Source organism: Anastrepha obliqua, chromosome 2 (genome assembly GCF_027943255.1).
Source record: "Anastrepha obliqua isolate idAnaObli1 chromosome 2, idAnaObli1_1.0, whole genome shotgun sequence".
Classification (NCBI taxonomy): domain Eukaryota; kingdom Metazoa; phylum Arthropoda; class Insecta; order Diptera; family Tephritidae; genus Anastrepha; species Anastrepha obliqua.
In genome coordinates this window covers 116,441,674-116,455,595 of record NC_072893.1, presented here as the reverse complement: position 1 = coordinate 116,455,595, position 13,922 = coordinate 116,441,674, and the positions used below count along the sequence as shown (strand labels likewise).

Below are 13,922 nucleotides of genomic sequence, written 5' to 3'. Positions count from 1 at the left end.
GCTTTGCAACTTCTGTTTATCTTTTTGGGGGGCGAGGCATCTTAGATTTTCTTGTAAATTCATTAATAAACAAAAAGGTCAGTCCAGTCCTTTTTGCTTTGAATTGCATAACTTCAACCCCACTTTGATATTTTTTAAAGCTTCAAACTAATTTTATTTTGGCCACGTTTCCACTCACCTCTTTGCCATTTTTATAGCACATTTTGCACAGGTACTTCTTATTGTCATACTGATTCTGATAGTTGCACGGCTGTTGATTCATGTGCGATTCACCATCGCTCACATGTCCCATAGAACGTTGGCAACGTTGGTTGCATGCTTCACAACGTATGGGACAAGTGAAAAATTGTTCGGGAAAAGGATTTATTGACTTTTCCACAATTTCACCGGAGAATTTCGTATTGAGCGCATTCATTGCTTTGAATACAACGCTGGGTTGCCGTGGCGAACGAACGGTGGTGTTTTCGATTTCCAATTTTATAGCCGCCTTCAGTTTACTGTAATCGGTGGCCACATGCTTAGGTGTCTGTATGCCAATATAACGGAGTGAGCTGAAAGCGTTGATTTTCTGATGGTTACGCTCGAAATATTTACGTAGTTTATCTTCGGGGCTCTCGGCCACAGCTGGGAGTTAAACAAATGCAAAAATAAAAGAAATAATATTTATTAAAAAAAAGGTTTTCTTTTTTCTTTTTGTTTACTTACAACCAACAAGCGGATTTGTGTGCTGTGTCTCATGGAAGATAATGACGGCGGGGCCAAGTGTCTGTGCTGTGCCTGGTACGGGCAAAGATTGGAGTGCTTGTGCAAAATGCAAGGAAAACGCCTCCGAAGCTGAGCCCAAAAACTGAAACATATCGCTATGTAAACGTTCAGAGCGTGCGCGGTATATAACAATATCCGATATGGCGAGAATCTGTAGAAAATATTAATCGTGAAAATGTAGGGAATGGCGTACCTTCATCTGCAAGCACATTACCTTCAACAACATACGTATGCGTCGATTATTGTGTTGGGATGTGCCCAAAAGGCCTTCGGTATCCAGACACAACACATCCATGTCGCGTTGCAGTGCCGCATAGACACCGAGCGTACAGGAATTCTGCTCAGCTGATGTTTTAAACACCTCGGCACCATCGAAGAATGTATGATTCATCGTATGCGATTTGCCGTCGCCAGTATTGCCGAATATGGAAATTACTTTGATTTTTGTATTATCGTTGCACTTGAGTTTCTTGCGAAATAGTTCTGGCGTAGGTATGCGTAAATTCTCTTCGCCATCCATTAGCAAGAACGACTGACCGGTGGAGTAGTCGGGTAGATCATATTTGGCGACAGGGGTGCAGCAATCAATTGAATTGAAATCATTGCTGATTGGCAGGTTCCGATTAGGGGAATCATTCTGTGTAAGGGAAGAAAGTATAATAAAAAATTATTTGCATTTTGAAATAATAAATAAGAAAAAGAAAAAAAAATTTAAATATAAAAAGCGATAAAATATAGTACACCCGTTGAAAAAAACTACGCACCCTTTGTGGTTTGGTTATAAATTTTGATAAAAATTTGTTTTTTTTAAGCTTTTTTATATAATGAACTATATTTTGATAAGAAATTTACGAAAAAGTTTCGCTTAAAAAATATTGCAGATATTGTAAAAGAGAAAGTGAATTAATTTTTAGTTTAGCGTAAAAAATATTGCGCATATTGTAAATGATAAAGTGAATTAATTATCTAAGCACAAGTGTAGATGTATGGTACATATGTGGAATATATTTTTTCTGGATTATCAACACCTCGCGCTGTAATCTGTCAGTCTAATTTTCCCACACTACATTTTTTCCACCACAAAGCGCTCGACTGACCGACCGCGCGTTACGCTCCAATCTCACATTCAAGTTTCTGTATGAATGGAATTCGACCGCAAATGCTTTGATCTTATCTCTCGCCTATAACTCATTCAATCTGAAGTTAAAACTAAATTTCGTTTGTAACCAGATTTTCGAATACATATTTGTTGATCATGATTCGGTGATAACGTCTGCTGGCTACGGATTTCAGAAAGAGAAAGAATCTGCGACCACATCAAATTGGGATTCCATGAATTCAGCAGCGCTATTGACCCATGAGTCGTTCCATGATGATAATTGACAAACAACTATAAATAAAAATGACAACTTTGACAATGGCAAAAAAAAAAATTATTAGGATTTAGATTGAATAAATTATATATGTATTTAGTGGCAAATCATGCAGTCGCATTTCTAATGCACATACAGGGTGGGCCATGTAGCCTTTGCTTTTTGAACCACCTATTTTTTTGAGAATGGTAACACAAATGACATGTCAAATATGTTCATAATTTACTTAAATGTTTGTCATTTACGAAATGGCTATACGCTTGAACAAAATTGGGAAATATTGAAAACCTATTTCCAAAGTGGTGAGTCTTCTTCTTCTTTTCTGATTTTCACATCGGTGGCTACGTCAATAAGCAACATTGTCGGATTTGGGGCTCACAAAATCCTCACGTTACTATAGAGAAGCGAATGGATCCACAACGAGTCACTGTTTGGTGCGGTTTTTGGTCTGGCGGCATCATCGGGCCATTTTTTTCAAAAATGAGCGAAGAGCTGCGGTTATGGTAAATGGCGAGCGTTACCGTGACATGCTCAACGAGTTGTTTCCAAAAATTGAAGAGGATGACATGGACGACATTTGGTTTCAACAGGACGGTGCAACTTGTCACACTGCCAAAGTTACACTCGAACTGTTGGCTACCGTTTTTGAAAACCGAATAATCAGCCGAAATTTCGATATCAATTGGCCGCCTCGGAGCTGTGATTTAAGCTATGCGAACCATCCAGAGACGATTGATGCTTTAAAACACGAAATCGAAGTTGCCATTCATGAAATTGGAGCCCAAACAATCGAAAATGTGCTTAAAAATTGGGTTGATCGAATGGCCTACTGTAAAGCCAGTCGTGGCAGTCATTTGAACGATATTTTTTTCATTCATAAATGACAATGTTCAATCTTCAAAATAAAAAAAAAGTTGATTAGTTTTTTTTCTATAGCCGATTCAAAAAGCAAATTTTACATGGCCCACCCTGTAGTTGGATAATGGAATCGAAGAGGGCTTCTCTGAGTGATTAACACTTGGTGGCCGGGTTCGAAGTCCACTGTGGTCCACATGAAATATTAAATTATAAAAAAAAGTTTTTGCTAACAGCATTGACATTATGCACATTTTTGCCATGAAAAGACTTCTCATAAACAAAACCAAAATTTAAAAAAATTTAATAAATTTATAAAAAAAAATTAGAAAACACAAATGAAAATTTATAAAAGCAAAAAAAAAAAACAATAACTTTATAAAGGCAAAACAAAAATAAAAAAAATAAAAAAATAAAATTAATAAAAAAAAAACATAACAAAAAAAAAATTAATAAAAAATATTTCTAAGAATAGAAAACAATTTGTAAAAAAATTCTAAAACTCGGAGTCGGTATAAATTTCCAAATCACTTCAATTGTAGGGAAACAACAAAATCCACACCATAATTTTGACGAGAAACTTCGCTAACCGCCTAATACAAGATGGACAATAAAAACTCAATGGTTTTTATAATTAAAAATTAGTTTAATTTAATTATAATATATTCCAAATATGGAATAAAAAATAATTTTAAAGAATTAATTTAAAAAATTGTATAATAAAATTAAAAAAAAAAAAAATGTATAAAAGCAAAACAAAAAGAAGTAGAAAAAAAATTTATAAAAACAAAAAAATATAAAAAAAAATTTTACAAATTTATTAATAAACAAAATTTTATAAAACAAAGTTAAAAAATTTCTTTAAAAAAATTCCGAATTTCGGTGCGGCAAAAATTTCTTTTCACTTCATTTGTAGGGCAACAACAAGATCCAAGATGGACCATAAAAAATTCATGATTTTTATAATTGAAAATTAGTTTAATTTAATTACCATATATTCCAAATATCTCATAAAAAATAAGTACTAATTGATTGATTCTCTAGAGTTCTTAAAAAATCGTTTATACGAGTATACGAAATGTATATTAGGTATACCTGTGGACTTTTGGCAAAACAACTGACGAACATTTTACAGGTTTTGCTTTAAGGTCAATAAATTCTACATTTGATGTTAAAGAAAATGTCCATAATGCTAGTAGTCGTAGAATCGCAAAGGATCTAAAGATCAACTATAAAACATAAATGGTAGTAAAGGGTTAAGGTATGGCCCTTTAGCACTGCTACCATATTGATCTATTGTATAACACATAAAACTATTTGCGCAAAATAAAACATTAAAATAATGTATTTCTTGACAAATATGTAACGCGGTTTTTTAATAGGGATGCAAGATGACTTTTGCAGAGGCCAATTAGAGAAGCTTTAAAGTTCTAAACGCACAAAGGCTTCACTTCTTGAGCTAATTTGAACTTGTAAGGATGTATTCCAAGATCTTTAGATAAAATTTGCCTTAATGTGGGCTGAAATTTCCCAAATATTGTGAAAGGCGTGAAAGTGATTTGGTTCATTTTGAATTAAAGACATACAATCACGATATTTTTGATACTTCGTCCCTCCAGGAACATTCAATTGTGAATATGTATGTTGACACAAATCCATAAACAGCTGATATTTAAGTAGAATTAATGACAACATTTGCATTGACACATACGGCTACGGTTGTGGTTACGGCGTTATGACGCAGTATCTATGATCGTTTACAGCGATGCCCACAAGTTTGGCACCACTAATGGCAGCTTTAAAATTGCGAATACCAACTCAAACTTTCGACCACCGTAGCCGAATGGGTTTGTGCATGACTCTCATCATTCGGCCCGGGCATGAAACAACAAATGCTAGAAAGAAGTTTTTCTAATAGCGATCGCTCTTCGACAGGCAAAGGCAAAGCTCCGTGTGTATTTCTGCATTGAAAAAGCTTATCACGAAAAACCTTTCGTAGGCGGTATAAAACTGTAGATTTGTATTGTATTTATATACAAATTGTTATGCATTTATTTAAAAATAAATAAAATATTTGTTCTTTTTCTTTGTTTTGAAACTTTGTGATATTTAGTATGTTTCCCTTTAATATTAAGTGAAGCCAAGAATTCTCAACGCTCGTATTCCCAGAACGGTATAGTTGGTATACCTCCATGCTGTTGCATTCGATGCTGAATTCGGTTCATAAGCCGCAAGCATACATATTTCTCGCCGCCTCCTCAGAGTTTTCATGTTAGCCTTAGTGGTATTGAGGAATGTATCGAACTTAATTGTTTTGTTTAAACTACAAAATTGACCGTTCAAACTTATTGGTGCCTTTGTTCTCGAAAAAAATGTCACTTCATTATAGGTTTGTTCAATTAGTTTTCCAGTAGATATTATTTAGCAGCAAAGTTCCGAGGTATTGCCATCTCTCTCTCAAAGAGAAAAATATTCGAAAAATAAAAGGGAAATAAGCAAGGCGAAACTATTAAAGGTGGTGCCGGTAGACCAGCTGATTTTTTTTTTCGTTGTTTGACGTATACAATCGGATGAAACGACGAAAATCCGTTACATTCGCACCATGTCGTATGCTCCTAACTCCAACATGTCAGGATGTTGACAATGCGAAATTACGAAACCATTCATAACATATCCTCTTACTTAATATACTAACATATCAATTTCGTTAGCGGTTTATTTAAAATTTAAGGTATTTAGCATAAATTGCTATTCTTTAGCAAATCAAAAGAATAGATTTACAAATTCTATGAAACTAACTATTTATACGCTTTAAATATCATTGGATTTATATTAGCGGATTTTTAGAACGCAAAAATCCAAAGTAAACAAAAAACTACAAAATGCAAGTAGTTTGCTTTTCAACCCACCTCATCCAACGGCACAATAAACCACATACTTCTGCACTTCAAAACTCTTTTCAATAATAAAGCACTGGTGTACACAAGAAATTCAAATTCTAAGCTGGCACAATTTCAGACATAAATTTGTCTATTTGATTACCCTTATTTCGCGTGCGCGTTTATCTACAGTCATAAATTGCACTTGAGATCGTAGAAAAATATTGCATTATTATCACAAGACAAAAAAAAAATTAGACAAATTAAAATATATAAATAAAGAACCGATAAATATACAAATAAATATTAATACGCAGCACAGTAAAATTGAAATTTTAACATTGACTTGAGCGGCTTGCTGTTTTGCTGAGCGAAAGGTTTTTGTTGTCGATTTGTGGTTGGTTGCTGGAAGAGGACGCTTTTGCTTTTAACAAATAAAGAAAACAGAAATGAATAAAGAAAAGAACAGCTGAGTTGCGGTAAATAAATAAATAACATAATAATAAAAGTAGAGAAAAATTAAATAAAAATGAGAGATTGATAATGAGGAGGAAAGCGTTGAGTACTGACACAAAATGCATTTTGCATCAAACCTTTTTCCATTCTGTTAATGGAAAACGTTATTTAAACGGCAGAATAGCTGGCAAGATAAAAACAAAAAATTTACATGATAATTTTCGCAACTTCATGCTGTTGTGATTTTTTTATTATGCAGTTCACAGACGAAAAACAAATTGAGATAATGGGCTGTGTGTGGCGTAAATGGCAAACCGATCGAAAATTGCAAGGCGAATCTATTAAAGGTGGTATCCAAGGCGAATTGAGTACTGAAAAGTTACTTTATTCTGACGTCAACTCCCTTCGCAATACAAAACAAACGAACAAAATAAATAAAAGTAGGAGAAATTGCATATTTGTGAAAATTCAGTGGATGGCTTGGTAATATTGTGATTTGTGAGATTAAAAGTAAACAAACTAATGCACACGAAGTGCCGGGTGTTAAATTGTTAAAGCACAAATGAATATAAAGCCTTCAAATCTAGTGGTTTGCGTTTTTATGCGGAAGACTCCGTGGTTAGAAAGTATGTGTATGTGCGTATAATTTTTTGCGTTTGATTGTTCCCATTGCTTTCGCCTACTCTTCTTCTTCCCCTGCTTTTGTTTGTTTATTGATGGATTTTACGACACGGCGAATTCGGAAGGCACAACCTTCTCCTCTATCATCCTTGGTTGGTATCGGTAAATCAGCTGATTTGTTTTTCTATTTTCTTTTCTTTCGCCGTGTGTTTGCGTTTTTATGCGGAAGACTCCGTGGTTAGAAAGTATGTGTATGTGCGTATAATTTTTTGCGTTTGGTTGTTTCCATTGCTTTCGCCTACTCTTCTTCTTCCCCTGCTTTTGTTTGTTTATTGATGGATATTACGACACGGCGAATTCGGAAGGCACAATCTTTTCCTCTATCATCCTTGGGTGGTATCGGTAAATCAGCTGATTTGTTTTTCTATTTTCTTTTCTTTCGCCGTATCATGTGACTGTCAGCACAGGATGAAACAAGGCGAATTTATTCTTTCTTTTCTACTTTGTCGTGACAATGAAACGCACAAAAAATTGTTGTTGCTCTAGTGCCACCACCTTTAATGAATGTGCCTTGGAAAATTGACACATTTTTTTTCAAATTTGCAATCTATTGCGTGCGTGTGGCGAAGTTTACGATTTTTATCATTTGAAATTCATTCATATCATTTTGAAATGTGCACAAGAGCGGACGAATGGCAATATTACTCAAAATATTTTTAAAGGAACTTATAGATTTATTCAAAAGCCAGCCATCGTTGTGGACTAATAAGGGCAATGAATATAAAGACAGAAGTGTTAAATTAAAATCGTGGCAAATTTCATTAGAAAAATATAAGAAGCAGATATAAACGATAATAAAGTGTGAAAATAATTCTCCCTTCTTTTCAAGCACAAATAAATGACATACCTGACACAAATTTTTTTTCGGCGTTCCTTGTTTACTCAGCAACGAAACTAAAATCTTCAATAAATCCACAGGTGTTTGGCGAAATTTACTTCAACCGTTTGTTTAGATTTTTTAATTTTTTTTCCGTGTGTGGACTGCATTATACCCACGCACTTGTGTACGTGGAGTACACAAGAGTATTACAATTTTGCTCACATAACGGTTATATGTAACAGCATGAGCGAATTGCGACAAACATTGATATATACATATGTATGTATGTATGTACATACATATACATATACCAAAAGGCGTAGAATGATAAGAGGCGCCGATTTAGCCTAGTCTGTCTCTTTGTGCGCACGATAGCTTAAGCAAAAATAAAAATATTTTAATGAAATTTGGTACATAATACAAACACAATTATCCGAGGTAGATTGGTATTTAAAATTGGGTCAATAACCACACACATCTTCCACATGTAAGGGTATTTTTCGAGCGAACAAAAAAGAAAGAAAAATAAAGAATCGAGACCATTTTTGAAGGCTGACAACTTTTTGACCAAACCTCGTTTAACCTTATATTTTAAAAATGGATCGAAAAATAAAATACTGAAAACAAAAATAAGAAATCTTTTTTTTCGTTTCCGTTTTACATGCTTTTAAAAAAACACCCAAAAAACATCATTTCAAATGAGGCGAGCGCCTTAAATACCACCTTGAGGTTTTTTCAAATATTTCCTCATGCGCATGAATTTAAAAAGCACGTCTATTTTCTATGGCAATTCATAATAAAAACAGACCGTCAATAAAAATAATTTAAACCAATCAAACAACTGTTTTATGTATACAAATAAAACTTATCGAGACAAATGCTAACCAGCGGATTGAGTGACTGTGATGTTACCGTACTCGGCCCGAAAATCCCTTATTTTAATAATTGTGTTCGACAACTGATGGGTAAACCAGCTGTCAATAAAAATTAAGAGAGTAAGTGAAAATTCTCCACCAAAGAGAAGAAAAAGCAAAACGAGTTAACGAACGGAAAATTTGCCAGTGTTTACCCCTTTTACCATGTGTGAATACACCTTTCTCATTTCTATACAGTTTCATCTACGTTTTTACGAAATTCTACACTTGATCGTTTATTTTGTTCTAAGAAATATTCTCCACACTCAATCAAACTTCGCTTTTACAGATAACAATTTTGTTGGTATTTTGTGTTACTTCCGACTACATATATGCGTTAGTCACAAGCAAAAACTGCTTAGTTGGGGTGAAGGTCAGGGATAATCTGATTGATTCGAAAACTACCGAAATTATTGGAAAAGACATAAACAGGGTAAAAAAAAAAAATTAATTGGAGCGCGCTGTTTTTTTATAAACATTTTGTTAAATTTAATTAATTAATGTTAGCCCAAGCAAAACGCAATTAATGTTATCTACAACTAAAAGCAATATTACCCAGTTAAGACTACCATCGATCAATTTGGCAACATATCTAGGAGTAGTACTAGATCCGAAGTTTAACTGGAGGTACAATGTAGAAGGGTTATCAGTACAAGCTGAGGTTTGCATAGTTAGACCGATTATGTTATACGGAGCATTAGTATAATTGGTCAAAAATCGATTTTTGTTTTTTGAGCAACCCCCATTTTGTCAAAAAAATTTATTTTGCTTATTCATTCGGTTAATTACTAGATTTAACATTACTTTAACGAAATCTGCTTGGTTTTCTTAATTTCAGAGGATCCAGTTCAGAGATATAGTGGTCACCGAAAAACGTCTTTTTTGAGAGGAGCTCCCGGAGGACAGCTGTAGTTCCTTTCCTAATAAATATTTTTACTATTACTAAGTCTTAAAATACAGTTAAAAGATAACATAATATGTGGACAAATTTTTAGATTAATAAATTTAAGTTTTCTCAGAAAAAATTCTGGAAAATTTGATTTTTTCGCCCTTCAAACTGTAAATAACCCCTTAAAGTCACCCATAACCTTGCTTGCCCAAGTCGGGGTTCTCTACGACAAGAATGCTGGGGGAATCCTCGATCGTTAACTTGAAAGAAATTGCAGAAAAGAAAAAAGCCAGTGTCAGATTCATAGTCAAATCCAGATGGTTCGTCTAATAAAAAGTAGTGGTTCTACAAGTGATGCATCAAAATGGCATCTTTGTGCTAATTGGTTCTGGGCTGTGTCACTCAGACAACATCTCCATCAGCACATGCTTTAAGTATCGCAAGAAATAAGAAAATTTCTTATCCGGCCAAGCATTTTCCCTTCAGCATTTTCCAATAACTTATGAGGATTGTTTTATGTTGTTACTGAAATATCAAAATCTCTTCACGCTCAAATACGAAGTTCACAACAGTCCACACCCGACGAACCAAACCGAATTTATTACAGGAGACGGCATCCTCATATAAGTAAAAGCGTACGTGTATTTTGTTTTTGGTTTTTGAATTCCATCACCCCAAAATCAGCATCACACCAAATTGCCATTTCGGTTCCCCTCGATGAACGCCAAAAACGGATTCTTTATCACGCTTAACGTTTTTCAAGTCCAATACACCATGTGGTTTTGTATTATTTCATTTTAGATAATATTTGAATCAGCAAAGTAAATAAACAGATTTATAGTAAACAGAACAAATAATTTTGACGTTATTCATGTCCACGGCGAAAAAATCAGCTGGGCGGATGCCATCAGCTGTAAGAAATTCGCCTTGCGACGAACTATTGACAAACATTAAATGTCATAAGCCGAGAGACAATCAACGTCTTAGTAGACGGTAATTGGTGAGCACTAACGACCGATCATAAATGAGAAGATTGAGTTTGGTTAATTGTAGCAGATGACGACCATGACGAGACTAACTCGATGGCTGCACTTAATGAAACACTGATTTGAGAAAAGTTAGGTAGCAGCTACAAACCCAACCTCTACTGGGGCAGTAAATTAAAAAATGCATTACCTTATACTACAGACAACTGTTTCTGTATATAAAATTCTTTATTTTATATAAAAACAATTACAAAAAAAAAAGTATCATTACATTAAAATTCAGTCGGAAATGAATCGCAAAACCTGCACGAACAAATTTCCAATGTTCAATTAGGAGTCTAAATCTGTCATTCAAGTTTTCCTTAAACCATCACAAAAAATTCAAAAATTACATAAAAAAATTTCACTATTTGATAAATCTCACGATTTCTAAAAATTTTCGGCGACCTCTTAAGCTTTAACTTCCAGTATCTATATATAGGGTTTTTCAGTAAGAGCGCTTCAACTTTTGAACTTTTTTGATTAAACACAAACGGTTTGACTTTTTTAACTAACTTTTTTTTTATTATCGAGTTTGAACATATACATTTAAGTATGAAATTCGATTTCTTTTGCATGACCACCGCGTGCACGTTTTACGAAGTCCAATCGTTGAACCCAATTTTCGACCACTCTTTTGCATAAATCGGCCGAAATTCCAGCAATTTCGCGTTCAATATTGGCTCTGGGCTCACAAATCGTCGCCGGCTTGTTACTGTAGACCAATGACTTCACATAACCCCAAAACGGGACGGCTTGTTAATGCTCTTAAAGTAGCAGCAACAGAACGATTATTTTCATAAAAAAATTTGCACGATTTGCAATCATTGCTCAAGTGTGTAGCGTTCCTTGATGAAATGTATACTAATGAAGTTTACAAATGACAAGCGAAAAATAAAAAATATTGCGTCGTTCGCCCTCCCTATCGGAAAAAAGTTGAAGCGCACTTATTGAATAACCCTATAGTATTTAAGCCGTGTGTCCACTAGCAAGTTACTTGCGGAAGAACTTCTGCAAATATTTGCTGAAGTGTTTCCATTCAAACCAAAACTTGCGGAAGTCTGCTTCCAGAAGTAGTTTGTAGAAGTTATCCCGACAAACTTGCTGTAAGAAATTGCAGACGTGTTTCCACACAATATGAGTACAGCTTGAAGTAGTTTGCTTTTTTTACGAATATCAGTGTAAAAATGTCTTGTGGTAAAATAAGATTGGCAGCTGCCATCGCAGCATATTTAATTAAAAAGAAACAAATTAAAAAAAAAAAAAACAAAAAGAAGTGTTGGGTGAAAAATTGGGTCCTGCGGCGCGTAGATTTAAGTTTCCAAAATACGTTACTTGAAGAACATGAGATGACGTCATGTATTTCATGTCATTATAAAACTCCCACTTGCTAACATATATATCATCAACCCCTTGGCCACTTTTTTTTCTTTTCTTTGTTTACTTCTTGACCAAACTGCGTTCGGAGGTTGTGCAATTTCCTTTTGACCTCTTATTCGGGTGCGTCTATGTCATTGGCTATTGCTACTCTTTTGAGTACGTGTCCCATAATTCAGGAGAACTTTCTTGTTTTTCAATTAACAAATGAGGTTTTTCACTACTCCAAACGAATTTATTTTTGTCCATTTTTATAAATTTTGAAAAGAACTCAAAAAAAAACACAAAACAAAACTCAAAACAGAAGAGAATACCACAACCCGTTTACTAACGTATACCCGACTACTTCTGCAAGTCTTCAAAACACTTGTAGTTGACAGCAAGTCATTCAAGTTACTTCCAGCAAGCAACAAACTCGTGTTTCCACATAATTGCTGCAAGTAACTTCTGTGAGCCGTGACTTCTGGAAGCAACTTCCGCAAGAAAACTTGGTAGTGGACACACGGCTTTACACCACTCCAGCAGCATTCCCCAAAAATGTACGGCAAATGTTTTGCGCTGTTATAACAACAACTGTTACGAGTATATTCGCTCTAATTTCATCTTTACATAAATATTTATATCCACTCGAGAGTTTTACAAGTTAAAAAAAAAAAAATGTGTTTATCGGAAATGTAAAGTGAGTAGTAATGTTATTCCGTAAATTCTTTTATTTATTTATTTATATTAATTTTGCATGTGTACCTGCATGTATGTACCTATATGTACACACACATACAATCACTCACATTCAAAGTCGGGCAGATGCATACGAAAACTTCTAGTCATAATATCTATGTTTTGATGAAAGAAAACACTTTCTACCTTTTTCTGTTTTTTCACAAAAAGTGTTTTATTTAAAAACAACAAAAAAAAAATATATTCCAAGTTGCTTTATAAAATGTTAATGTATAAAAAACTGAAAAAGGCCACTTCTCTGCCTCACATTTAAAGTCGGGCAAACCATATTTTGCAAATATGCATACCGTTATTTCTAAATTTTCTATATTTGTATGAAAAGTTATTGTTCATTCTTGCCTTGTCAATCATTGGGTGAGTTTATAAAAGTATTTTGCAAAATGCCGCGTAATGTTAAACAGTCTACATTGGAGGAACGCAAAATAGTAATTCAACTGCACTTAAAGCAAGTCAACAGTGCACGATATTATTGCTAGATACAATAAAAATGATTTCATTGCAAATAAGCATCGTGGAACCCGTCCAAAGAAGCTTTCCTCCAAAGATGAGAGCATGGTGTTAAGGGAAGTGAAGAAAAATCCATTCATTTTTGCTCCAAAATTAACTGCGATGGTTAAAGAAGCTTCTGGGGTGGAGGTAAATCCCGAAACAATAAGAAGACTTCTTCGAAAAAATGATTTTCACGGCCGAGTTGCGCGGAAGAAGCCCCTAATAAGCAAGAAAAACCAGAATGACCGTCTTGTTTTTGCTCGCCAATATATGGCTAAGGATTTCGATTTTTGAAGCACTGTAAGTGGGGGAAAAAATAACAATTTCATGGTTTTAATATTTATTCTTTAGGTATTATTTACTGACGAAAGTAAATTTAATTTATTTGGATGTGATGGAAGGGGTAAAGTGTGGCGCGAACCAAACAAGGAGCTGGAAGGCAAGAATTTAAGAAAAACGGTTAAACACTGTGGTGGATCTGTAATGGTTTGGGGATGCATGGCGGCGTCAGGAGTTGGAAAATTGCATTTCATTGATGGAATAATGAATAAACACGTTTATTTAACAATTTTTAAACAAAATTTGAAAGAAAGCGTGAGAAAACTAGGCATCGAAAGTAGTTTTCAATTCTACCAGGACAACGATCCCAAACATTCCGCAT

The 13,922-nt window shown here is 34.4% G+C and overlaps 1 protein-coding gene across 4 annotated transcripts in view; it reads right to left on the bottom strand.

The window, feature by feature from the left end:
• The window catches only part of LOC129237047 (zinc finger FYVE domain-containing protein 1-like), a 30,658-nt gene that overhangs the window by 9,552 nt on the left and 7,184 nt on the right, over window positions 1-13,922 (bottom strand). For 2 of the 4 annotated variants that reach the window (XM_054871437.1, XM_054871440.1), the window contains exons 2-4: window positions 980-1,402; window positions 706-916; window positions 179-624 (exon numbers count right to left, since the gene is read on the bottom strand). In XM_054871437.1, the coding sequence (XP_054727412.1) occupies window positions 179-624; window positions 706-916; window positions 980-1,402 (1,080 nt within the window). The other 2 variants (XM_054871438.1, XM_054871439.1) reach the window with 2 other exon arrangements.